Source organism: Mercenaria mercenaria, chromosome 16 (genome assembly GCF_021730395.1).
Source record: "Mercenaria mercenaria strain notata chromosome 16, MADL_Memer_1, whole genome shotgun sequence".
NCBI lineage: Eukaryota > Metazoa > Mollusca > Bivalvia > Venerida > Veneridae > Mercenaria > Mercenaria mercenaria.
In genome coordinates this window covers 24053588-24078876 of record NC_069376.1, presented here as the reverse complement: position 1 = coordinate 24078876, position 25289 = coordinate 24053588, and the positions used below count along the sequence as shown (strand labels likewise).

At 34.5% G+C, this 25289-nt stretch overlaps 1 protein-coding gene across 1 annotated transcript in view; it reads left to right on the top strand.

Annotated features, from left to right (window-relative positions):
• The first annotated feature begins 2117 nt into the window (after nt 1–2117).
• LOC123540913 (uncharacterized) overlaps nt 2118–25289 on the top strand; it is a 79461-nt gene continuing 56289 nt past the window's right edge. The window contains exons 1-12 of the mRNA XM_053525809.1: nt 2118–2224; nt 8618–8662; nt 15071–15166; nt 15760–15856; nt 17090–17142; nt 17675–17771; nt 19443–19559; nt 19969–20060; nt 22522–22673; nt 23939–24066; nt 24377–24482; nt 24956–25113. Coding sequence (XP_053381784.1) covers nt 15093–15166; nt 15760–15856; nt 17090–17142; nt 17675–17771; nt 19443–19559; nt 19969–20060; nt 22522–22673; nt 23939–24066; nt 24377–24482; nt 24956–25113 — 1074 coding nt within the window. The 5' untranslated portion in view covers nt 2118–2224; nt 8618–8662; nt 15071–15092. The remainder of the gene's footprint in view (nt 2225–8617; nt 8663–15070; nt 15167–15759; nt 15857–17089; nt 17143–17674; nt 17772–19442; nt 19560–19968; nt 20061–22521; nt 22674–23938; nt 24067–24376; nt 24483–24955; nt 25114–25289) is intronic.

Below are 25289 nucleotides of genomic sequence, written 5' to 3'. Positions count from 1 at the left end.
TTGTTTATATACATTGTAAATAATGCTTAAGTATGTTTTTTATAGGGTAATTCCGTAGAAAGTCGGACATCGTATATATAAGCTGTAATTTTACAAAGTAGCCTGCCTCCCACGAGGGTAGATACGACGAAGCGACACCGATCCATCCTGGATCTTCAGTACTTATACGGCTGTATGCCATACCACACTGGACTGTGATTTAGTGCAGTGCGACCTGGCTGTCATGGTCTTTTGTTTTGCATTGACCCATTCTGGATCTTATTCATGGCATATTTTATTCCCAGTGTATTGTCTCATATTCCTTCTGTTAAAAATGGCACCAAATTGAAAATAAAAAAGACGCATGTACCTGAAAATAAATATGCTATTAAGATAGAAATGACATATTAAGTTTCATAATTAAACTTAGCTTAGACTGAAAATATTTTGCGAACATGGTACCTGGTTACCGGAGTAGCCAGAACATGTTAAAATCCTAGAAACTCTAGCTACTCTGGCTAAACTCTGGCTACTCTGTTAGAAACAGCCAGAGTAACCAGAGCAAATGATATCCTGGTGACTCGGGCTACTGTGGCTACTTTGGCTGACCAGAGTAGCCAGAACATGTTAAAAATCTAGAACTCTGCCTACCCTGGTTAAATTCTGGCTACTCTGGCCAGCCAGGGTAACCAGAGTTCTAGATACTGGATGAACTCTGGCTACTCTTGCTAACTAACCAGAGTTCTGACTACTCTTGCTGAACTCTGGCTACTCTGGCTGAACTCTGGCTACTCTGGCTAGCCAGGGAAACCAGAGTTCTGACTTCTCTGGCTAAACTCTGGCTGAACTCCGGCTAAACTCTGGCTACTCTGGCTAAACTCTGGCTGAACACTGACTACTCTGGCTGCTCTGGCTAATTTCACGTACACATATATTTACGTCATTTTGCATCAACCTCAGTGTTATAAAGACGCAGGCACTTGCACGTGCACTCACACAAAGCAAACACACCAACATACACTCTCATACAAAGCAAACACACTAGGACAAAACGAACACATAAAGGAACTTAGTGGAGCACCGCATTGGTACGGTCAGTAGTAAAACAACCACTGGGGAGCTTAAACCGGTTTATGTCACACCTAACCTCACCCTTTCCCCCACTATGTTCCATAGTCAGAGAGGGAGAGCAGTGTGAATACATATTATCCCCGCTAGGTGAAACCCTAACATACGCAATGGCAATAGAAGGCGTGTTATGTAAAAAACAAAAAGACTCTTGTATATTTATATAAAACGCAAGCAAACACAGACATTCATAAACATACAATTTCGAGGGGTACCGCCTTGGTATGGGTTGGTCTAAATGAATTTACTCCTTTCCTGTACAAAAATGAACAGTCCCCTAAAGTTAATTACTTTGTTTTACATTTTATTTACAGATAACAACATGCAAAAGTACTTTCATTTTGACATAATTCCGTGTGGTTATTTCTTTCTATCGACTTAAATTATTTCTTAATCCATTAAATTTTTAGTAAACGTCGAAACACTCATACGAAAATGGAGATAATGATATGCCATTTTCTGAATTTTATTTATAACAACTTCTTCAGCTGGCTTACGGAAGGTCGGTGGTTCTACCCAGGTGCCCGCTTGTGATGAAATAATGTACGAAGGGGCACCTGGGGTCTTCCTCCACCATTAAAGCTGGAAAGTCGCCATATGACCTATCATGTGTCGGTGCGACGTTAAATCCAAAACAAAACAAAAAATAACAACTTCTTCAGCAGACACACAAGCCCGCCCGCTTAGCTCAGTAGGTAGAACGTCGATCTACGGATCGCGAAGTCGTGAGTTCGATCTTCGGGCGGGGCGTATGTTCTCCGTGACTATTTGATAAACGACATTGTGTCTGAAATCATGTTATCCACCTCTGATTCATGTTAGGAAGTTGGCAGTTAAGTGCGGAGAACAGGTTTGTACTGGTACAGAATCCAGGAACACCGGTTAGGTTAAATGCCCGCCGTTATATGACTGAAATACTGTTGAAAAACAGCGTTAAACCCAAAACAAACATACATCTAAATATAGAAATGACAGATCGTCATGTGCCATTTTCTGAACTGTATTCACAATGACACATATTACATGTTTCGCATTGCACATTATTATCTGTAAGTAGTTGTTTATAAACTGCATCGATAAAACCTAAAACCTTAATTCAGGCACGGAGTATAGGACGGTAAGATTGTTTAAAATTTGTGAATTTTCCTCATAATATAACTTAATTAAGTTCATTACTTATTATTGTTATTTTTCATCATTATGATAATATTTTTATTATAAATTATTATTGCATATTGATATAGTGATGATAATTGTACATTTGTAATAATAAAGGTAAAAAACTGTCATCAAAATGATGTTAATAAGAATATTTATCTCATATTAGAAGTCGACTGAGAGAAATAAATCTATAAAGTACAAATTTCGATATATTTCACCAAATGATATCATATGAGATTTCTTAATGAAAATAACCAACTTCTTTAGGGCTGAAATGCAAGACTATGCCAAGTTTAATATTCATTGGAAAAAGACAATCAAGTAATATCCCGTACTGATGAAAAAATATGGCATGTCAAACGTTGCTAAATTATATATGTATGTTATTATTATTGTATGTTTGTTATTGTTATTCAATGTCGTGTCATTCATATTCTAAGTGTTACCATTGTTATTCTATATGTCGTTATTCTTTGTATGTTGATATTCTTATTGTAAAAGACGTTATTGTTGTTGTTTATTCAGTATTGTTTAGTAAGCTTGATATTCTTATTGTATGTGGGATTTCTCGTCGCGATATAAATAGCACAGCGGCGCTATACAAATTATACAATCACATAACATAGAATAAGAACAAGTCAAATGGTTTATCGCGGCCAGAAATTTGTACAAACCGGACAGAAGTTGCGAAATTGTCATTTGTGCAGGAAAGAAGCGTTTACCATAATGTCCAGTACTGGACAGGTATAGTGACCATGCACGGACACAGCCAATTTTCTCAGAGGGGGTCCGATCCCCTGCCCCCGGCCCTGGAAATTTTGAAATTTAGCACTTCATTTTTTGCATTCTGGGGCAGTTTTATGGACTAACCTGTTAATTTTGGGAAAAATGACAAAAATCAAGCTTTCTTGAAGGTAAAATTCTTAGTTTCTTTTAGATAAATAATATGAATTATATCGGGGTCGTATGTAGCAGCAGTCGCATATACTTTACATGCAGTCCTATTGTTGCCTTTTTCGAAAAACAGTTTCTTTCCTTCTTGTCTTCTTTCCTTTTTTAAAGATTTTCCAGAGGGGGTCCGGATCCCCGGTCCCCCCCCCCCCCCCCCCCCTCTGGATCCGCGCATGGTGACATATCACGCTTTCTGTTTATGCAGGTAAACTTGTGTTTGGTTAAATTTCAACAGAGCACAATTGTCTGAACAGTGTACAAACTCATTACTGTTTTTTCAGGCAAGGGTGGAAAAAAAGTGGTAGAAAATGAAAGCAGTAACATTTTTATTAAAAAAAAATAAACAATGAGACAAACATTTCCAACATCTTTGGACGGTTCAAAAATCCCATGTTAAACATACGATAAAGCCCGAAACGCGTGAAAATGTTCCGAATGTAAATCGGGTGAAGTAAAGCGCTCTATGTATGCGTCTAGATTGATTAAACTGGGCGAGTCTACTTACTTATTACTTGAGGCATACAGACACTAAAATCATTGCTATATATTGGTTGAAATCATATTGCATGCCTATACTTGACATACTGGTAGCATTTGCATGTTGAAAAAAGACTCCAAACTGATTTAACATGTGAAATTTATTCATACACCCCTACCCTAAATTGTGATTGTCATTTCAGTGTAAAAATTACGGTGTGTCCGTTTGACCAGAAATATTTTTCTTGCATCAAACATGACCCCTACTTTTCTTTGGATATTTTTACAGTATTAATGTTGATCTACAAGAAAATGTAAGCTAAAGAAATTTAAAATGTGTCTAGGTGTGTATTGCAGCATTGTGAAAACTTGTCATTTTATATAGAATATATAGTGGTGGCTATTTAGTGTGTTATAACCTATAAGAATTGTCACCCGGTAGAATTACTAAAATTTTCTGTCGTCTGCAAATAAAAAAAAATTTGTAAACATTGCACATCAACCAGACAATTGATTTTTGAAAGAATTAAGCAAAAAATAAATGATAATTCTATACCGGTGGGGGAAAAAGGGTGTCGGAAATGGCTTGGTTGTACGACAGTAAATAAAAATCCTAGCTATGGAAAAATAACCACAAAACTGCCTGGAGAAACTGTCAGAAAACAATATTATGTGCACAGACTTATGTGTCAGGCCACTAGAAATATTTTTAAAATACCCGAAGGCCTACACGTGTCGCATATATGCCATTTTTCTCTTTGTGTGAACCCGGAACATTTGAGCAGAAATGTGGGGACCAATGCTCAGGCCATAAGTTTAGGGAGTTTTCTTTCAAGGACTGTATTCTATGGTATACAGTAGTTTACTATTTTTGTATAATATTTTTGATAAATATAGCACTATTATATACACAACTTATACAAGGCTTATTTACATTTGTGCGGTTAATATAACTTGTTATATGTGTGCAGTGCCGGCTCAGCTGGCTGCAAGGCAGCACAATAATTTTACTTATAACCATCTTTATTTCATCCTAATATCACACTCTATGCATAAGCATGATCTTTTAGGTGTGGGGTGCTAGAAAAGTCAGGCTTGGGGTCAGTGAGACCCTTTGAATAGTGTAAATCTGTATGTAATTTGTACCTATACTGGCGTGATGCAAACGACTGCGTCTTGCTCGCGATATGTACCTAGTAGTTTTACGCAACTTGTCGTAGTACTCTGTTCTTAAAAGGTGTCTGATAACAGAAGTGCCATGTGACAGTTTTACACCATTTACCCTAGCTTTAAGGATAACAGTGTCAGCAAGCCCATGATTTAGTCTTAGAATCTGGCCATGGATACGGCCATGGCAGTTTGCGGAGAAATGTAACATTTTTGGGCAAGCATGCATTGTAGGATCTGTTCACTGCTTCACATTTCTGTGTAGATGTTAAAAATTTAGTTTTTTCTATGCTTTCTGGACCAAGGAGAATTTCAATACATTTCCTGAGTAAAGTCTCATCATCATCAGTCATTTTAAGCCTGACATTGTCTATCATATAGTTTTTTGCTTTTCTGTAGTTGCCAGAACAAACCAAGCTGTATTTAGAACATGAGGTACCACAGTAACCTTTGAAACATAGTACTATTTCTGAAATTATATTAGGCATTTTGTGTTTTATTACTTTCAAATTGCTTTTGTACTTCTTATGTGCACTTGATAGCTCTGAAACACACCTAGATTTAATAGATAGAGCAAATCTGTTTTTAGATTAGACTTCTGTTTACCACGGAACATTTTGTCACTAAATGGTGCCCGGTTAATTTGCTTTTTTAGAGAATTTGCTAGGTGCCTCACATCTTTCAAGTGCACAGTTTTAGTTCCTTGACCTTTGTCTACATCAGAATGACCTTTAGAATCTCCATCACCTGTGTGGTGTGAAATCTGAAGATCTTTAGTAATATCCTTAGATACCATTTCATTCCATTTGAGCAGAGACCAGGTGTGCAGTATCAACACCTTTTTAGTTACATTTTGACATGAATAGTTGGAGAGAACGTGAATACCATGGCCATGAGATATGACTTTAGCTATAGAATGCAAAAATATGCAGTATTGTTGCATTTGAGATGAAAAAAAAGACAATTTTCCCATTTTTTACTGAAAAATAAGCTTTTTTTTAACAAAAAAAAATTTACTAAACACTAATTTTGTTCTATATTTTATCACAGTTGCATAATTATAAGTTTTTTTCAGTGTGGTTGTCTATTCCGCACTTGCTGGTGGTATATTTGATGTAATATCTTACGGGTTTTTTGAAAAAAACAGCGTTTAATGACTATATGTGATTCAGCCAAATTTAACGGCTTAAACCGCAGTCTTTGGACAAAATGATGGCTGTACAAAAATAGTGATTTTGAGAAAACTACTGGTTTGTTTGGGCTGAAACTTGTTTTATAAGCTGAATATAGATGAAACTTCACATAGAGAGCAAAAAAGCTGAAAAAAAAAATTCATATTTCCTTATAGGCATACAGACACTAAATAGCCTGAGCACCTATGAAAAAATGGTAGTCGCATAATGGCGGATTCAAATAGTTCTCAGTTTTTTTTGCTGTAAGAAGGATTTTCCTTGAAATCATTGCTATATATTGGTTGAAATCATATTGCATGCCTATACTTGACATACTGGTAGCATTTGCATGTTGAAAAAAGACTCCAAACTGATTTAACATGTGAAATTTATTCATACACCCTACCCTAAATTGTGATTGTCATTTCAGTGTAAAAATTACGGTGTGTCCGTTTGACCAGAAATATTTTTCTTGCATCAAACATGACCCCTACTTTACTTTGGATATTTTACAGTATTAATGTTGATCTACAAGAAAATGTAAGCTAAAGAAATTTAAAATGGGTCTAGGTGTGTATTGCAGCGTTGTGAAAACTTGTCATTTTATATAGAATATATAGTGGTGGCTATTTAGTGTGTTATAACCTTGAGGATGAAAAAAAAAAACGTGTTTTTTAAATGTTGCTCTTAAACAAGGGTGGCGGTTGAACTACTAAAAGTACAACAACAGTTAATTCACAACAAATCGTACGGTATGTTTTATAATCAATAGAAGCTAGTCGTATTTACGCTTATGAGACCTGTTTCACACACAAGTAAAGAATTCACAGGTCCACCATGAAATATTTTCCCCAGCACGTATATACTTGTCCTATTCAAAATGATCAGTGACACGTTTTGTAAATAGAATTGTCAGATATTGAACAAAATGATGACTTTTACCATAGGAATATCGAACATACAATAAGAATAACGACATATACAATGACAATGGTACCCAGCCAGTATTATATATCGGTCCGATATCAAACCGACGCCGTTGTCTATAACGGCCCGATATCGGCTTCAATTTCGGCTGCAAATAGGAATGATGTCCCCGACGTCGGCAAACGATATCGGGCCAACATCATAATGACATCGGTTCGTCATTCGCAAACGAAATTTGGCCAACATCAAAATGATAATCGGCCCGATATTGGCAGATCATATCGTTGTCGCGAAATAGTGTGACACGCAATGCCTCGTCTAAGTTTTCTTCAAATATACACCATAAATTCTCAGAGTAATTTACTTGAGAACAGGTGTGTTTCTCATCATGTGTATGGTGGTTATTTAATTTTATTGATATAATATTTTTCACAACTATATACTACATGTTTTAGACAGTTACTCAATGTTTCTGTATATTTTTAACACTATTAAAATTATTCAGTTAGAATTTTAAACATATTTATATTTTCATTTTTTGTAAATATAAATATTTCTATGGCGGCATTCTACATAAAATAAAAATGCATCTTAATTATAACCTCCCTTTATTACATATAAAATTTTGATAAATATATCCCGTCTACAAATTTTGCTTGGAATCTAGTTTGATTTATTCTGGTATACATCATATTTGTTTAATGAATTAGCATACATAAACAATTAGATTACTTTTTCACGTTTATCAATAATATTTTGAAAAACATAGCTATATTAGAGAATCCAATATCGGCTCGATGTCAATCCGACTTAGGAAATAGTTAAACTGATTGATGTCGGTCTACCGATTTAATATTTTGCGGCAGTTCAACGGTCCGATCTCGGCGATATATGATCATTTTGTGTCGATTCGCCGTAAAACCTAACTCACTCACTCACAGCGGCCCGACGTCGGCCCTACATTGTGACATTTTGCCGACATTCCGACATTATACCTATATCGGGCCGATATAGTCATGCTGGCTGGGTATATTACTTAGAATATGAATGGCACGACATTGAATAACAATATCAAACATACAATAAGAATAACGAAATATAGAATAACAATAATGACTTTTACCATAAGAATATCAAACATACAATAAGAATAACGACATATACAATAACAATGGTAAGACTTAGAATATGAATGATACGACATTGAATAACAATATCAAAGATACAATAAGAATAACGAAATATAGAATGAAAATATGACTTTTAGAATATGAATGACAAGACATTGAATAACAATAACAAACATACAGGTATAATAACATACATATAAAATTTATTTACATATATTACTTAGCAACGTTTGACATGCCATAGATGATAATATGATTGTAATTAAGCTTCAACCTATTTCGGCTGTAAAACTGTTTTCAGATATAGTAACGTGTCTTCTGCTGTATTGATTTGTCAGCAGTCAGTGTAATCCTTGACCTAAAAAGCTAACGAAATAACACTGCACACATATTGGTATTCTACCAAGCTTATATGCATGCGATAAAAGAAGTAAATGTTGTTCAAGATTTATCGTAAACATTCAAAAGCGCTTCACGTGAACAAAAAGTAACATTTCGATATACATTAGTTTCATTCTATTTTAGGCAGAACATATATTGCAACATTCAAGCGGGTTTGGAATAAAACAGGTATGATTTGTTGTTGTTCTTGTTGTTTTTTTAGATCCAGTGCCAATTTTCTGGTGTATTTTGGAGGTGATAATTTCGCATAAATTCTCTCTACTTCAGAAATAATTAATAATTTGAACTTTTATCCTCGTGGATCTTTTCACTTGTTCTGAATTATATTTCTAATGAAAAGTATCTCTATAAACTTAGTTTTTCCTTGAGATCCAGTTAACTTCCAGTGAGATATATGCAAATGTTGAACCAGTACGAATGTGTTGTGTAGAAAGCAGACACTTATCGTATTTATGTTATTGGGTTGGTGAATATACAGATAATACTTAAAACTATTGCTCACATTCATTTAAATGTTTGATTTATTTGAATCTATCTTTTATGTCTGAAGTTATGATAAATAATTAAACCTGTCCGATTCACCAATAGGGGGTAACTTTTGCCAATAGGGGGTCACCTAGTTTACACGCCATGTACCCGGATAATCTTAACTCTGTTCAGCGACCCTAACTCAGTGCCAACATGGCAGACAGAAAGACGATGTATGTAGTTAATTTCCTTGTCTTTTTTCATGTTTTTATGTGAGTATGCAATGTTAGCGTAAAACTTCTGATAGTCATATTATCCTGTATTGATGACATGTTTTGTGTACTAAATATTTCAATCGAAATGTCACATTATGTGGCTGGAATTCATTAAAATGTACTCAAAAAGTCTCCAAAATGAACATGTTTTATGTTTCTAACTGTTTTAAAGTACCATAAATTGCAGTCAGACCTTACTTATTAAATGTATTAGTTCCATAAATATCTCTTTGACAATGTTTAACAGTATCAAAGTTTGAAACTGATTTTATAGCTTAAAAATTGTATTAATTATGAGGTAGGTTTAAATTTTCGGATAATTTCTAACTGGTATAGGAATCAGTGCTGGATAAATACGAACTTAGAATGGATAAACACCTAACCAAACGAAAACGGCTGTTCGTCTGTCCTTTTTTATGGACTGTTGATGCTCGAAGTTCTTTGATCTACCCACCCCTGCAGGGATGTGGGATTCCTATGTCCAACTTATCCGACTCGTGATTTTTTGCCGGCGGACAAGTGCATTTTTCATTCTGTGTGTCCGCGTACAAGCATACTTTTTCAGGTATAAAATGAGAAAACATAAAATATCATTTAAATTGTGTTTTGCTTCAAGTGTATAGAGGTGATAAAGATAATGGGTTCTTTGACTAGGTCTTGCGCATACTGTAACTCGGTGACTATGATAAAATATCAGAGAAGATTTAGATACAAGAAGATTTATTTAACGTCGGATAAGATCCCGAACACTGCTTACGCGATTTCAGACTTTTATAAACGTTAAAAGGCAAAGATTTCAACAGCTTATTTTTTACCACTGTTACTGAGATATGCTTTTCTATTTTATTATCCTAAATAATGTCCTCGATCTCCAGTCTGTTTGCGCTTTCATGAAGGTTTAATATTACAAATCAGAGCAAGTGAAATTTGACTATGGACAAATGGGTTTTTAAGTGTCCGTGGACAAGTGAAAAATGTAAGGATACCCACACCCCTGCATCATTCCCCCACCACACCACACACATACACACTTTTCTTCCCTATTTACCGTCTGAAAAAGATCATATTTAATAATTAATCATACATCTAATCCAATTTAAACAATATCAAAAATATTCCATTAGCCCTCTATAATCAAAGTACTGGGAGGACTGATGGGGGCAATGCTTTGCAGTTTCAAGACTTGATGTAACCCATTCATGTCAGGGAAATTTATTAATTTTGTGTTCAATACACTTCTATATTTTGTTCAAAAGGTAAAGATAAAAAATCTAGTCTTGTTCAATAGCAGTTGTTCATCGACAAACAAAAACCTTTCATTGCCAGGTTTGATAAAATGTAAAAGATAAAGCTATACAATGTTTTTCAATTTCTTCAATACTTCTGTTTGCACTCTATGTCCTGACATCATGTCTTCTTGACAGTCTAACAGAAACAGGCTAACTTTGTAACACTTTATGAAAGTTTGGAAAGAAAGTCAAAATATTCCAATATGTGAAAGTTTAAAGGAACAGGATTTCCTTGAACTGACATTGAAGAACACTAGGCTATGTTTTCTAATGTGTACAATACTTACAATTAAAATAGTCAGGAATGTTTTTTGTTACAAATAAACATCATTTTAATAAGAGGTCGTCATAAGTTAACACATAAATACCTGTAAAAAATATTTTTATAGATCTACCTTTTTTCCATTCCAACTATTGCTAATATTCAGCAACTGTTTTCTTAAAAACATACATGATATATGATGCTATTATTATTCATAATGTTTGTTATGTTTGTTGATCAAAATAACATTGTCTGTTTCAACTTTAGGTTATTTAGTATACACCTGTATTTCAAACTATCAATATCATAATATAAGAAATACATTAAACACTATGAAAACCATGATTCGTCATATCAATGAACCTACCGAACTGGCGTATACAGTTAGGTTCGAGTAAATTAGGATACGAAACGCCCGTGGAAAAAGAACAAGATTTCTGGTGTTTCTGCCTTCGAATATCACCATCAGAAACCATTTGCACCCTCAGACAGATGAAATACATTAAACTGGTAACATAAATGTACATCTTCAGGGATAATTACCAAGAAAATGAGGCCAAAATATAACGGGCACATGCGGCAAGTTATCATCGCGGAATGGCGGATTACCTCCCATAGCAAAAATTACTCGGTCTGAAAAATGATAAAATACGTATATGTACGCGCAATTTTAACAGTACTTAGCGCACTCTTTGCGTTAAACGATAATTTTCCTGCAGATAAATACCAGTTTGATCAACGTATATGGCGTTTTTTTTTATATAAAAATCTGGGAATGAATTTTTTCTTCGATTCTTTTTCAAGGATTTCCCGAACATTATATGTTAAACACGTCATATACATAATGTTCTGATCTTTAGACTAAAGAATCGGGCGCATGTTCAGTTTGGGAAATGCTGTGCTTTTCCAGAATAAGCGCGTTTCTATTGGCCCTTTAGTGGGGTCGGATTTCTGGTACAAGTAAAAAAAAAATATTTCCCCTGATTTGCGGTGGCGTGGTTGTTACTATTGAAATTATTGCATGCCATGCCTGCAAGATTCTGATGCCATAACTTTTGACAACATCTCTATGGACTCAAACCTTCCCTAGATGACATGTATATTCAGGATGCTCTCTCCAATTCACAGTGCATATCCATATCGACGGACTTTTTTGCGAAATCTGCTATATCGGCGGCTTCTTTGCACCGGCTATTTTTTGCTATAAACAGTGCCCAGGTTGGTATGGGAGGCGAAAAATCGAGCTGCCATCCATGATCATAGGTATGCTGCTCAAAAATAAGTAGAGCACGGAACATTAGACTGTCTTTTCTATGTTTTGTAGTGTTTACTTTTTAATTATCAGTGATTTTGCTCGCAACTCGATGAAATTTGTTGATGGTGTACTGGCATGGAACACTAGCTCGACTTTTTCCACAGTCTTTAACCAGTTTTTGCTTTGATATAAGCGCACTATTTGTATTCATTTATCAATATTCTTCCAAATAATAAAGATAAATATGCCGAAATCTAAATGGAATTTTTCAAAACCCCTTACTTTTGGTTTTGTCGTGGCACCGGCGGTCTCTCTGCATACCAGTTTTTTTTTGTGTGTGTGTGTTTTTTTTATGCACAGAGAAGCTCTATGCTAATGACTATCTGGAAACATTATAGCTTAATTAATTTGGTGTGTATATCTGACTTTTTATAACTGCCAACCTGTTTATAGCAAAGAATCGCCGGTGCCGACGCAAGAAACCGCCGATAAAGCATATTTCGCAAAGAGTCCGCCGATATGGATATGCACCGTGCAATTGTGTATTAAATTTTAGTAACTATTTGAAATTCAATTCATTTTTATGCAACTTGTGTGGACAAGACATTTTGATTAATGATTTACAGCTGATTTCGAAATCAAAATATATAATTATACGTAATATACAATCACGAATAAGGACGGTCCGACTAAGTGTATAAATATGCCTTTAAGCTTTAAAATGTTCTTAATAGTTGGTGTAAAACAGAAGTAATCTGTTCATAGTTGATTTTACGAATTCAAACAATGAGAGAAAAAAACTACTGCCGATTATAAGATTAGATAATATGATAATTATAAAAGATCAAACTGTCAAATTAATTTCCCAACCAAATAAGTCATAAATTCAAACTGACGAATAAGTAATGAATTTTTTCTACCCAGTATTCTATTTCAAGTAAAACACCGTTTTTTATTTTTTTTTTATTATTATTATTTTTATATAGCATTAATTTTTATAAATAACATATCTCTTGAAAATATTTTCTTAGACATGTGAAAAGTATTTCATTTCAGCACTGTATTTTCTGAAATAATATTTTAGAAATAACACCTGCACGGAAAAGATATTTTAACAGATCGGAATCGGGATCTATAGGATGTTGCCGCATATTTATAGATTCGCCTACTGATAAACGGTAGTGATCGCCGCAAACTGCTAAAGTTTCTCCATAATACCAAAGAAGTATTATTTTTATAGCTCTTTGATAATACACATCCACAACGGTGTCGAGGCAGAGCGATGAAAAAGTCAATAATCTATCGGCTTATCAGTGGCGTTGCAATTCCTTAGTAGTTGCTATTTTCACGCAGAATCAAGAACACATTTTTTGAGCGTATTGAAACTAGTTATTGGATTTCAGAATAGGTCACATGATCAAAACAAGTGTCGGTTTCAGAATCGATCACGTGATCTAATCAAGCGTCTTTATTATTCTTACGCTTAAGTAGATCTATTATAATTTATTTTTATAGTGCAGTTTAGTTTTCTTCAGATACTGTTGTAAATATAAAATGTGTAGATCTATTTAATCATATCTGGATCAAAAATATAATTGCTAAATGCAATATTAAAGTTATGTTTGGTAAATACTTTGGAACTTGTTTTCTGTGTTGTCAGGTTGGTCATAAGCTCGACAAGAAAATTGAAAGACGGTTTGTTAAATCTGGGGGCATTGCCCCCAAAAATCTCTTACACTATACGATATACAAGATTTGAAACAAACACAATTATTCTGAAACAGTGTGTGTGTGTGTGTGTGTGTGTGTGTGTGTGTGTGTGTGTGAGAGAGAGAGAGATGGAGGGAGAGAGGGTTGGGGACTACAGAACTTCGAACATCGGTGGTATTAAATAATTACTTATATAAATATAATAATTTTGACTTTTTTACTGAGTTTTTTTTTTTGAGAGTTTATCCAGATTTTTCCAAACATTGCTATTTGCATAATATTAAAATTATGAAAAAAATATTTGACTGTAGTGGACATACATATAACATCTTGTAAAATTAATGACAAAGTTTGAAGACAATACCGCTTATAAAGTAATGTTTACAATAATCAGACCATGTACATGTCAACTCATTCATTTCTATAGAATACTAGTCAGTTAGGTGTTTATCCGTCACGCAATTTCGTGTAAGTTAGGTTTTTATCTTTTCCTCATGTAAACGGAGTTCGGTTTTTATCAAATCAAAGTTAGGTTTTTATCCCTTTTCTCGCTGTCAGTACATTTGAACATGTATTGTGTTAACATGTAGTGGGTTAACAACATAGTGTAAACGGGCCTATAAAGCAGTATATCTTTCCTTTCAAACAACAAAATAGTCGAGGCACTAAAAGCATAGAAGTATTTTTAAAGATTTTTTGTAAAAGTTTTCATTGAAAAAGTTGCCTTGTTCGTCGTTTTTCCACCTGAAAACACAATGATTGATATATTTAACATGATACATTTTGAAATAGATATATACTTGATCAATGGAGATGGATATAACAACAGAAAATTCCTTTATACATCGTAATTACACAGACAACAAAGTTGTATCGGCATTACATCCGCCATGTTGGCACTGAGTTAGGGTCGCTGAACAGAGTTAAGATTATCCGGGTACATGGCGTGTAGTTTATCATATTTTCTGTCCATTTAAAACAGTCTTTTTTTCTGACAAAACATGACTGTGGTATTGTAAATAAACATTTCAAGGCAGAATATAATGAGAATCAGTAAGTTTACATTCCAAACGGGAGATACTAAGTAAAATGAATATAGCGCTAGTTTTCACGGTGGTAATAACACTTGCAATTAAGTTTTTCCGCATTGACATTGTTGATTACTTTCAAATCATAATTGAATACTCTCAAGCATTGATTAAATACTCCCATCATTGATTACTCGCAAATATTTATTATATACTCTTATAAATAAATATCATTGTTAATTACTTCCTGACCCTTGTCTTTAACTGTCATGTCATTGTTTATTTACAGTTCAGCTCAACATTAGGCTGCAATGGAGATTCTGGGAATGGTAAACTTGCCGACTTGGCTAGTTTGCATCATCATGACTGTGATGACAGTTTGTCTGTAAGATATGTTTTTCGTTTTACTTTATATGATTATATAAATGATGCAAGCACGTCTCTGTAAAGTAGATACAACTAATATCTTAAGACATCTTGAACATCAATACCCACAAAGTAGAGTTTATTAAACAAAAACAAAACAAAAAGAAAAATTATCACATATTTTTAAAGAAAATTATCACATGACGTAGTTTCGTAAGTAAACCTATGAATAGCTTTTATAAACAGACCTCTTAGCACAAGTCTTGGTACAATTAATTGATGGGTTTTGGCCAATGACGCATTATATATCACATTTTAAATCAAGATGATATCGGATATAAGACCAATACTACTCAGCCTTGGAGTTGTGTAGTATTGCGTCCTAGAATGTCGAGGTAAACATTGATGTTTAATATTTTTACAAAGAGTGTAAATGTGAGCCGTTTATATTCCGTATTGTTTTGGAGAATTATGATGTCGAATATTTTCCAAAGAGATAGAGGACTATGAGTTTTGATGGCCGGTATCAACTATATGATGGGCTTCTATCATAACATGTATCGATCATTTGATATTGGACCGATATACAAGTGCTTTTCTGGGTAATTTCAGCTATACATGGTACAAACAAAGCTACTTCAAGCGCCTTGGAATACACACGAAGCCAACCGTTTTCTTCTTGGGAGATATGTTTGAACTTTCAAAAAAGGTAAGCTTTACAGGTTATTTACTTTGTATGTGGATATACGCACGAGTTCTGCAGCGGTAATATTGCGCGACTTTAGGAGCGCAATATTATCCGCGAAAGAACGAGTGCATATATCCACATACAAAGTTGATAACCTTTTTATTACATACCCACAATCAAATAATTATTTTATGTCTAAATTATCGTTTTGTAACAAAAGACAAAGAAAAATATAAAAGAATTTTTTCGAAAATTTAATAAACAATCAAACTGACGCGCATAAATATTTTCCGCAAAAATGACGTCAACTTGTTGTCGCAACTTGCGCATGGACGCCATGGACGTCACGCGGTTCTTTCTATTACAACGTTAAGAAAACATTCCACGTCCAAATGAAAGCGTCCCACGTCATGATATGGAAAAATATTGCACGATCGCAATCCATTGAAACCCAATGGAAAATAATTTTAGGTATGTAATAAACGAGAATATCGTACAGCATATCTGCGTTGCGTGCTGATAAGTAGCCAAAAGTCCTTTCGTGTACCGGCAATAAAACAGACACAGGCACAGATAAGCAGGTATCATCACTTAAATAATTTTGGTTTGTTACAGCAATTTTAACAGGCACGCTTAAAACGCGAAATGCAAATTTAGTCCGAAATTTGCGGTAAAACTGTTTAAGATAACACTAAATAGTGCAAGAACTTAAGAAAACACAAAAAAAGAACATTTCAAATTATTGTAGAAAACACGAATTTTATATGACCTATAATTATTGATCGTACATATTAAAGCATTAATTTAAATAACTTGATAAAGCGTAATTTTATTATTTCTTGATTTCAAGAAATGTGATAAAAGAAATATAAAATTTGCCTGCTTCAGCTGTTTGCATATTTTTATGTTAATCTTGATTGATATCTTATTGAAAGTGAATCAGTTTCCTCCAAATGATTCAATTATTTTAAATCACAGTCGTTGTTCAGTATATTTTCTGAAGTGTAAGATTAAAAAACACGATTCACTTAAATACAAAAAAAAGATATAATAACAAATTCGACATCAAAAGACGTCGCTAAACTAGACCGCAATGTATACCGCTTTTTTAAGCAAATGACCACCGTACAAAAATATAAATGGTAACAACGTAAGATTTGGTACGTGATATATACGATAGCAATTTTAAACGTATTTGTTTGCTAGATTCTAAGCAGTCTATGTATTTTGTGAATGAATGATTACCATTTACAGGGTTTTGGGTATATTGATGATCAAATGGTGAAAGAAAATGGAAAGATATTTGGGTGAGACACTGTTTGATAATAATGATACTGATTTAGTATGTTTGTGAGTAAATAAAATGTTGCGTTCAAGATAAATTGGTGCGTTCTAGGTATATTGGAGCGTACAAGATATAAATTCTGTTGGTGCGTACAAAATGTATGATGCATACATATCAATCAAATAGCAGGATGCTTATATTTTATATTTCCTTCGTGCTACTTTGAGAGCAGTTTTAAAGAAATGGAAATTATTTGTGATTGTAGCTAATGACGTTTTATCAATGTTTTAAGGAGTCCTTTTCCCCAGTGTTTGGGCATATCTCTTTTAGCTGATATTTTAGAGGGCACATGCCAGCGCAGAAAAAGTACTTGCGTCATATGTATATATGCGAATATAGCAAAATATTTGCAGGTCATAATTTTTGTTCAAAAAGACGAATTAAGGTGGTCAGAAAGTCATGTTTTTCTCTATAAATGCTACATATAGAATACCGTACTTCTGTCACATACTAGAAAATTATACTTAGTGCGATTTTAATATATACATCTCTAGGTTGTACCTTGGCAATATTCCAACACTCGTTATAAGTGACACAGACATTATAAAACAGATAATGGTGAAAGATTTTTCTAAGTTTACTGATCGTGTGGTAAGTAAATTTTGAATATCAGCACTAGATCATAACTTGCTTTAAATCTAGATAAATAGCTTTTGCCAGGAGATATAAACCCCTTTCAAGCATTAAAGCTATTACACTGACTTACACCGATACCTATCTACGGAATCCTGTTGGGGCCATTTATAATGTCGCCGTCGCGTTTGTGGGGTCGACACACGACAACGCGAAGTGACATAGCGACATTACGAAGTGACACCCGACAATCGCAAACGACAGCGACAATCCCAAACGACAATGTCGCGATATCCACTTTGAAATGTCACCTTTCAAAAGCACGATATATCGCGATGTCACTTCCCGTTGTCGAGCGTCGTATCGCATTGTCGCTATGTCACCTCGTATTGTCGCGATGTCACTTCGCGTTGTCGTGTGTCGACCATGCAAACGCGACGGCGACATTTTCAAACGAAATGCGATAATCACAAACGACGCTCGACAACGCGAAGCGACATTTTCTTATTGTCGTATCGTATGTCGCGTGTCGCGGGTTTGGGTGAGGGTCAACGCGCGACAATTTCAAACGATACACGACACGCGAAGTGACACTCGACAATACGAAGCGGCATTTTCATAATGTCGTATCGCATGTCGCCCGTCTACCGGTGAAAAGGTAAAATATTTCCGTACTTTTCCGTACGTCCGTGTTTTTCCATTCTCATCCATCAGAGGTTCATCCGGGGAACCACGGTAGACCTCTGGTATGCGAGAATGGTGTTTTTCATTAACTTCAAATAATTGAAAATGTTCCAAACAAAAGATATTTTAATCAAATAACTTTTATAAATTAAATTCAAACATTGTCTAAACGGCTATGTAACTTGCATAATTTTACCGCCGACGGTTTCCGACCGTCTCAAAATGTATCAGTTTTCGTGAAAATATGCATACTATGTACATATATTAAATAGAGGGGTGGTCCTTGTCTGAGAAGCCACATCTTCATAACCTGATGTCCGATTTTGATAAATAATGCCTTGTTGCAAAGTACAAGTCAGTACCTAGAGAAAAGAGGCCACGTCCGGTTCGGACAAGGTCGGCTAGGGGTCAAGGTCATAGGTCAAATTCTAGATATTGATTTGTCCTTTGCAACAAGATCACATTGCGATACGACGCTCGACAACGCGAAGTGACATCGCGATATATCGTGCTTTTGAAAGGCGACATTTCAAAGTGGATATCGCGACGTTGTCGTTTGGGATTGTCGACGTCGTTTGCGATTGTCGGGTGTCACTTCGTAATGTCGCTATGTCACTTCGCGTTGTCGTGTGTCGACCCCGCAAACGCGACGGTGACATTTAAAATGATCCCAACAGGATTCCGTACCTATCTGAGTCTGGTTTAGTGCTACGTTGGACGTCCAGGGTTTCTCGACCATCTGTATAAGCAGAAAAAAACCTACATGTGACTGAAACCTTGCCAAGACGACTAAAAAATTATGAATAACAGTTACAAAGAAATCAGTCGTCTTTGTAACAGGTAGAAATTCTTGAAAACATTATTAAATCCAGCCTTTACTACTTCAAGCATATATATATATATATATATATATATATATATATGTTGCAAGTTCTATCTGACTGTATCTATATATATATGTATGTAGCCATTTCTCTGATACGACCATTTTTTAAAACATTTCAGTCGCTTGTTCAAGTGACGAAGAAATGGAAATCAGCTGTCTCCGTAGCCAGTGGAGAACATTGGAGATTCTTGAGGACAACTCTGAGTCCAACCTTCACTACTGGAAAGATAAGAGAGGTGTTTATGCCCTTTTTCCGTGAAATGTCTACAATCACTTGAAAAACAACTCTTTTTGTTATACATGTTATGCTCTTGAATTTGAAACACATGCATAGTTTTGTACTTTGACCTTGAAATTGATCTAGTGACCTACTTTTACATTCTCATGCTACAGCTTTCAGATTTTCACCTTATGCATGGGCCATATGCACAGTTTTGTTAACCGAAATGAACTTTGACCTTTAATTTTGACCTTGAGATAGTCTTGAAATTTGGAACATTCAAAAAATGGCTCAATGGTTGGTGCCAAGATTACTCTGTGATCTCCTGTTTATCTTGTTCTAGTTTTGAAAACAATAGGGATCTCTCTCTCTCGGCATTAAGCAGCTGATTTAGGTTGCTTCATGTATTTATTTATATTTACTAGATGAAACCCTACATCCATAAATGCATGAAGACACTGCTGGAATTGTTATCTGAAAAGACTGATCAGAATCCAGAAGGTTTTAACATCGTACCGTAAGTATAGTCTGTTACTGACGATAAGCTTCCTTAATGAATAAATCTAAAATTTTCATCATATATCCATGAACTGCTTGTCTCGAAAATATTTATCCACAAACGAATACATGAATGAAACAACAGTTTTCTTTAAGTGGGACATTTTTAATGAGATAAATATGTTTAAATTGTTCACTGTTAGTATATTGATCAGATGATAATTTGAAATTCGTTTATCCCGCCAATCCTCGAGGTACAAAGATAAGTGTCCTCCCTAAAATGTTGTTATAATGCATTGAACTTGCAACCAGGGTTGTTAATAATTACATGCAAAAGTAATGCATTAAATTAGCATTACTTGGAAAAAGTTGGCAGTAAATTAGCATTGGCATTACTCATTTTTATCAAAATAATGCATTAAATTAGCATTACATAGGGTGCATTAGCATTAGCATTAGCATTACTTTTTGAGAATCATTTCATGTTATTATCACATACACTGTTTTTCATTAAATCATTTTAGTTTTCCTAGGTCTAGGTCGTCTACATTTGCAAGATTTATGGCCCCTTTTGTACTTAGAAAATATCAGATTTCTTGGTTAAGTTTTATGTTTAGGTCAATTTTTCTCCTAAACTATCAAAGCTATTGCTTTGAAACTTGGAATACTTGTTCACCATCATAAGCAGACCCTGTAAATCAAGAAACATAACTCCATCTTGCTTTTTGCAAGATTTATTGCCCCTTTTGGGCTTAGAAAATCAGTTATCTTGGTTAAGTTTTATGTTTAGGTCAGCTTTTCTCCTAAACTGTCAAAGCTATTGCTTTGAAACTTGGAATACTTGTTCACCATCATAAGCTGACCCTGTACAGAAAGAAACATAACTCCATCCTGCTTTTTGCAAGATTTATGGCCCATTTTGGACTTAGACAACATCAGATTTCTTGGTTAAGTTTTATGTTTAGGTCAACTTTTTCTCTTAAACTATCAAAGCTATTGCTTTGAAACTTGCAACACTTGTTCACCATCATAAGCTGACCCTGTACAGCAAGCAACATAACTCCATCCTGCTTTTTGCAATAATTATTGCCCCTTTTGGACTTAGAAAATCATTTTCTTGGTTGAGTATTATGTTTAAGTCAACTTTTCTCATAAACTATCGAAGCTATTGCTTTAAAACTTGCAACATTTTTACACCATCATAAGTGGACACTGTACATCAAGAAACATAACTCTATCCTGCTTTTTGCAAGAATGATGGCCCTTTTTAGACTTAGAAAATCATGGGTAGGACAATATTTCTATTACACAAAAAAAAATCAGATGCTCTTGTTTCTTTTACCATAACATTATAAAAAAATAAAAACACCTAATGTTGGAAGAACAGCATGCATGAGCATTTAAATTGTTAGAGAAAGTCAAGTACCTGTTTAATCCCCCCAAACAGCCTAATTTAACATGACACGTAAAAGCTAGCAAAACAGGTCTTAACATCACTATCAGTGGCATAGTGTTAATTGATAAAAAGGTGTCAAAAGATAATAGATTTTGTTTGATATTTTGGGTGACAAATCTAATTATGTCACACTTCTATGGCTATTATAAATATGCACTTTCGAGTTGTCCAAGGTTTTAAATGTATTTTTCAAAATCTTTCAGGTGTACATTGAACAATAGACAATTATACCATCAGACAGTTTATTAAAATCAAACAAAAATCTATTAGAGAACTGCTATAACCTGTATAAATAACAGCATACATGTGTATTATTTTTTTCCAGTGATACAAAAAATAATGCCTAAGTACTATGTAATGCTAAGCATTAGCATTAGCATTACTTACTTTGGTATTAAATTATCATTATTTTCAATGCTAAAATTGTGGCATTAATCATTACTTGGCATTATTTGAAAAAAGGAATGCATTACTAATGCATTACCATTAGCATTAGCATTACTACAACCCTGCTTGCAACCAGTCTGGCTAAAGTACATCTCCTATTACGCTACGCTAAGGATCTGAAGACGAGCTATTGATATCCTCGTTCTGACGACCCATCCACTCGCCAATCAAAAGGCTTACTTTGCATTTTGTAAGCTTAAAAATCTACATTTAGTCTTGGTTTTTGATATTTAAAATTCATTTATCATAATTTGCAAGACAGCTGGGTAGCTCAGTCGGTCGGACATTTGCTCTGTAGGTGAGGGGTCCCGGATTCGAGCCTTAGTTTGAATGCACATTTTTCTTACTCTTTGACATTCGAACGCGTCGCCTGATTTGTTCAAATAAAAATAGATTTGCGAAATTGGAAATCCAAAATATACAGAAGAGGAATGTGAATGGGCCATTCTCAGATCTTCGTTTAGAAGATCAAGTGCTTTAGTCAGATAGAACTTGCAACATTATTAACGTAGGATTAATAAAAACTTGGTATATATTTCTTAACATTCTCACTGTGTACCACATTCGTCTGTTTCAGAAATTTGTCCGGTTATACGTTGGATGTAATATGCAGTACTGGTTTTGGTCTTGATGTCGACGCACAGAAAGATCCTGATAATCTCATAATCAGATACGCCAGGGAATTCCTTGAATTCAGAGGCTTAAGGAATCCATTATTCCTTGTACAAAGTATACCTTCGATTACATTTGCGTTACTTTAAATAAACTGCACACCATAATTTTATCTAAGAGCAAGACATAACAGCGACAAATTTAACGTACGATAAGTGGTACAAAAAGCTGATTGACATCTTTTTATGAAAATATAATGTATGTTAATATGTCATTAAGCTCAGTTAAAATCTTTGTTTTTATGCCACCGATGTTGGGTGAAACATCAAAGGTTTTCAGTTCTATCTGCTGTAAAAAATAATCATAATGGTTAAATTTACAAACCATTTATTTAATGCATTTTGCACCATAAATTCGTATGTTACATCTTCCGGTATGTTACATAGTGTCAGTTAAGGGCCATAAGGGCTCATCAGCCTTCTGTATCCATATACTGCTGAGCCCTTATGGTGTTTAACCCACGATTACTGTATCTACCCTTGTCTACGTCTACAAGAGGCTTTCTAAACACAGTGGAATGTCTAGAATCTCCATAGCGATCTAATCAGTCATATTGCGTTGTGAGGATTCTATCAACAGTTTGTAGGAAGGAAGTTCATTTATTTATTGTTCATACTAAAATTCCTTTGCGGAGCTGACAGAAGGATTTCAAACCCCGATTATTTGAATGTTTAGGACCGCCGGATATGTGTAGATGTTAAACTTAATAAACTTAACAGTTCATATTTCGAAATTGTGAAACAATATCATTTCAAGTAAAATCACTGAGGTATACCAAATGCAGTTTCTACCATTCACGTTTGATGATTTATAAAAGGGTCAAACTTTGTTGACTTTTAAACATTTTAGACATAACAGAATATACGTGCTCATCCTTTGCCATTTAATCGCGTTTATTAGTTTCATTCGAGGTAATTGAAACGAAAAGTATCTGACTGGCGTCAGTGTTTTTAATGACAACTTCTGCCATCCGCATATCCGCATAAAGTTTTCTTGATAGCCAGTAAATATTCGTACCATAATTTGCATTGGATTCGTGTTCCGGTCTGACTGCACATTTTTCCCATCCTGTGACAATTGACGGAAATACACTGATTAGTCTCCGGCGCCTGTAATTGCTTAAATTTATAAAGTACACGCTGGAATTCAAGGACGACTTTCAAAATGATGGGGAAATGTGTCACGGTATAGAACTTGAATATTGAAACGGGCAGATTTGAATTTTCAGTTTCCTTACGCTACTCTTTGGTCCTTTGCCCTGCTTTCTAAAGCATTCAACTAGTTGTTTTCTATAGTGTACAGCTTTTTTAAAATCATTTCAGTGTTCTTTCCCGATCTGTCAAGCATATTTGGCAGACTTCTAGAAACAAACATTGTTTCAAACGAGGCGTTTGATTTCTACATGTCAACAATGAAAAAGGCATTCACCGACAGAAAACAGGCTCAGTCAGTGAGTATATATATGAATAACATTTATTCTGTCCGTTTTAAAAATTCATCGAGCGCAGACAATTGCACACTTACATAAGTAATTCTATAAAAAGAAGACGAGTAAGATGTGAAAAAATCTGTAATACCATTCCTGCCGAATCCTGATATTTAAAGAGATACTGTTACATTTACATAACAGTGGTAAAGTTATTTGTTCTGACACTTGCAACATTGTTACTTTATAAATTAAATATTTGCCAACTGGTTACCATATTACGTGGCGGACTTATCATGTATCAACGCTCTTCCTATAACCGTATTAATTTCAGAAACATCGGGACCTTCTTCAGCTTTTGATAAATACACACAAGGGGGAATTAGGTGAAAATGAGATTGACACTGAAGAAACTACTTTTGAAGGAATGAAACAGAGAGGTAGAAGTATTTGGTTGTACTTTTGCCGATCGTCAAGTTAAAAAAAATGTATTTTGACATTGAACCTATAGCTGGAATATGTTCCACAGCTGGCACCAATGTTTTGAACGTTACTTTGTCAAAACTACTCAAACAGTAATAAGACTTTCATGAATTTGTCTTAAATCTTGGCGAAATATTCTACTCGATTTCATAATGTTATGCAGACAACGAACAAGTTTAGGTTTATATAGTCTGTTTTCATTTCGGAAACACCTTTTATTGTAATTTTAATTTGCATTTGCTGTTCCATTAATATGATGTCTAAGGTCGTTTATAAGTAACTATTTGCATCATATTTTGGGCTGAATTAGATATCTAGTTTTTTATTTCATGAGCATAAGGCGATTTATAACGTAAAGTCATGGAAGGAGACATGACTATATAATCATGCATACCTACATATTTCTGTCATATCTGTTATTTAATTTTAGGTTTGACTGATGAAGAAGTTTTACTAAACTCTATTATATTTATGGTAGCTGGATATGATACAACAGCGACCACTTTATCTTGGATCGTGTATGATCTTGTTACTAATACAGAATGTCAGGAAAAACTCATCGAGGAGATAGACGCCGAAATTGGAGAAGTAAGTTACGGATTTGTTTTAACACGATCTGCTTGATTTATTTCACTGTTACTAGGCAACAAAATAATTGTTAGAATGTCACAAGTTCAAACGTCATAGCGGAACATTGAAAAAGAACATAGGCTGGCAGATATTTGATGGTTGTCCTTCAGAATGTAAATAATAATCCTTTATGT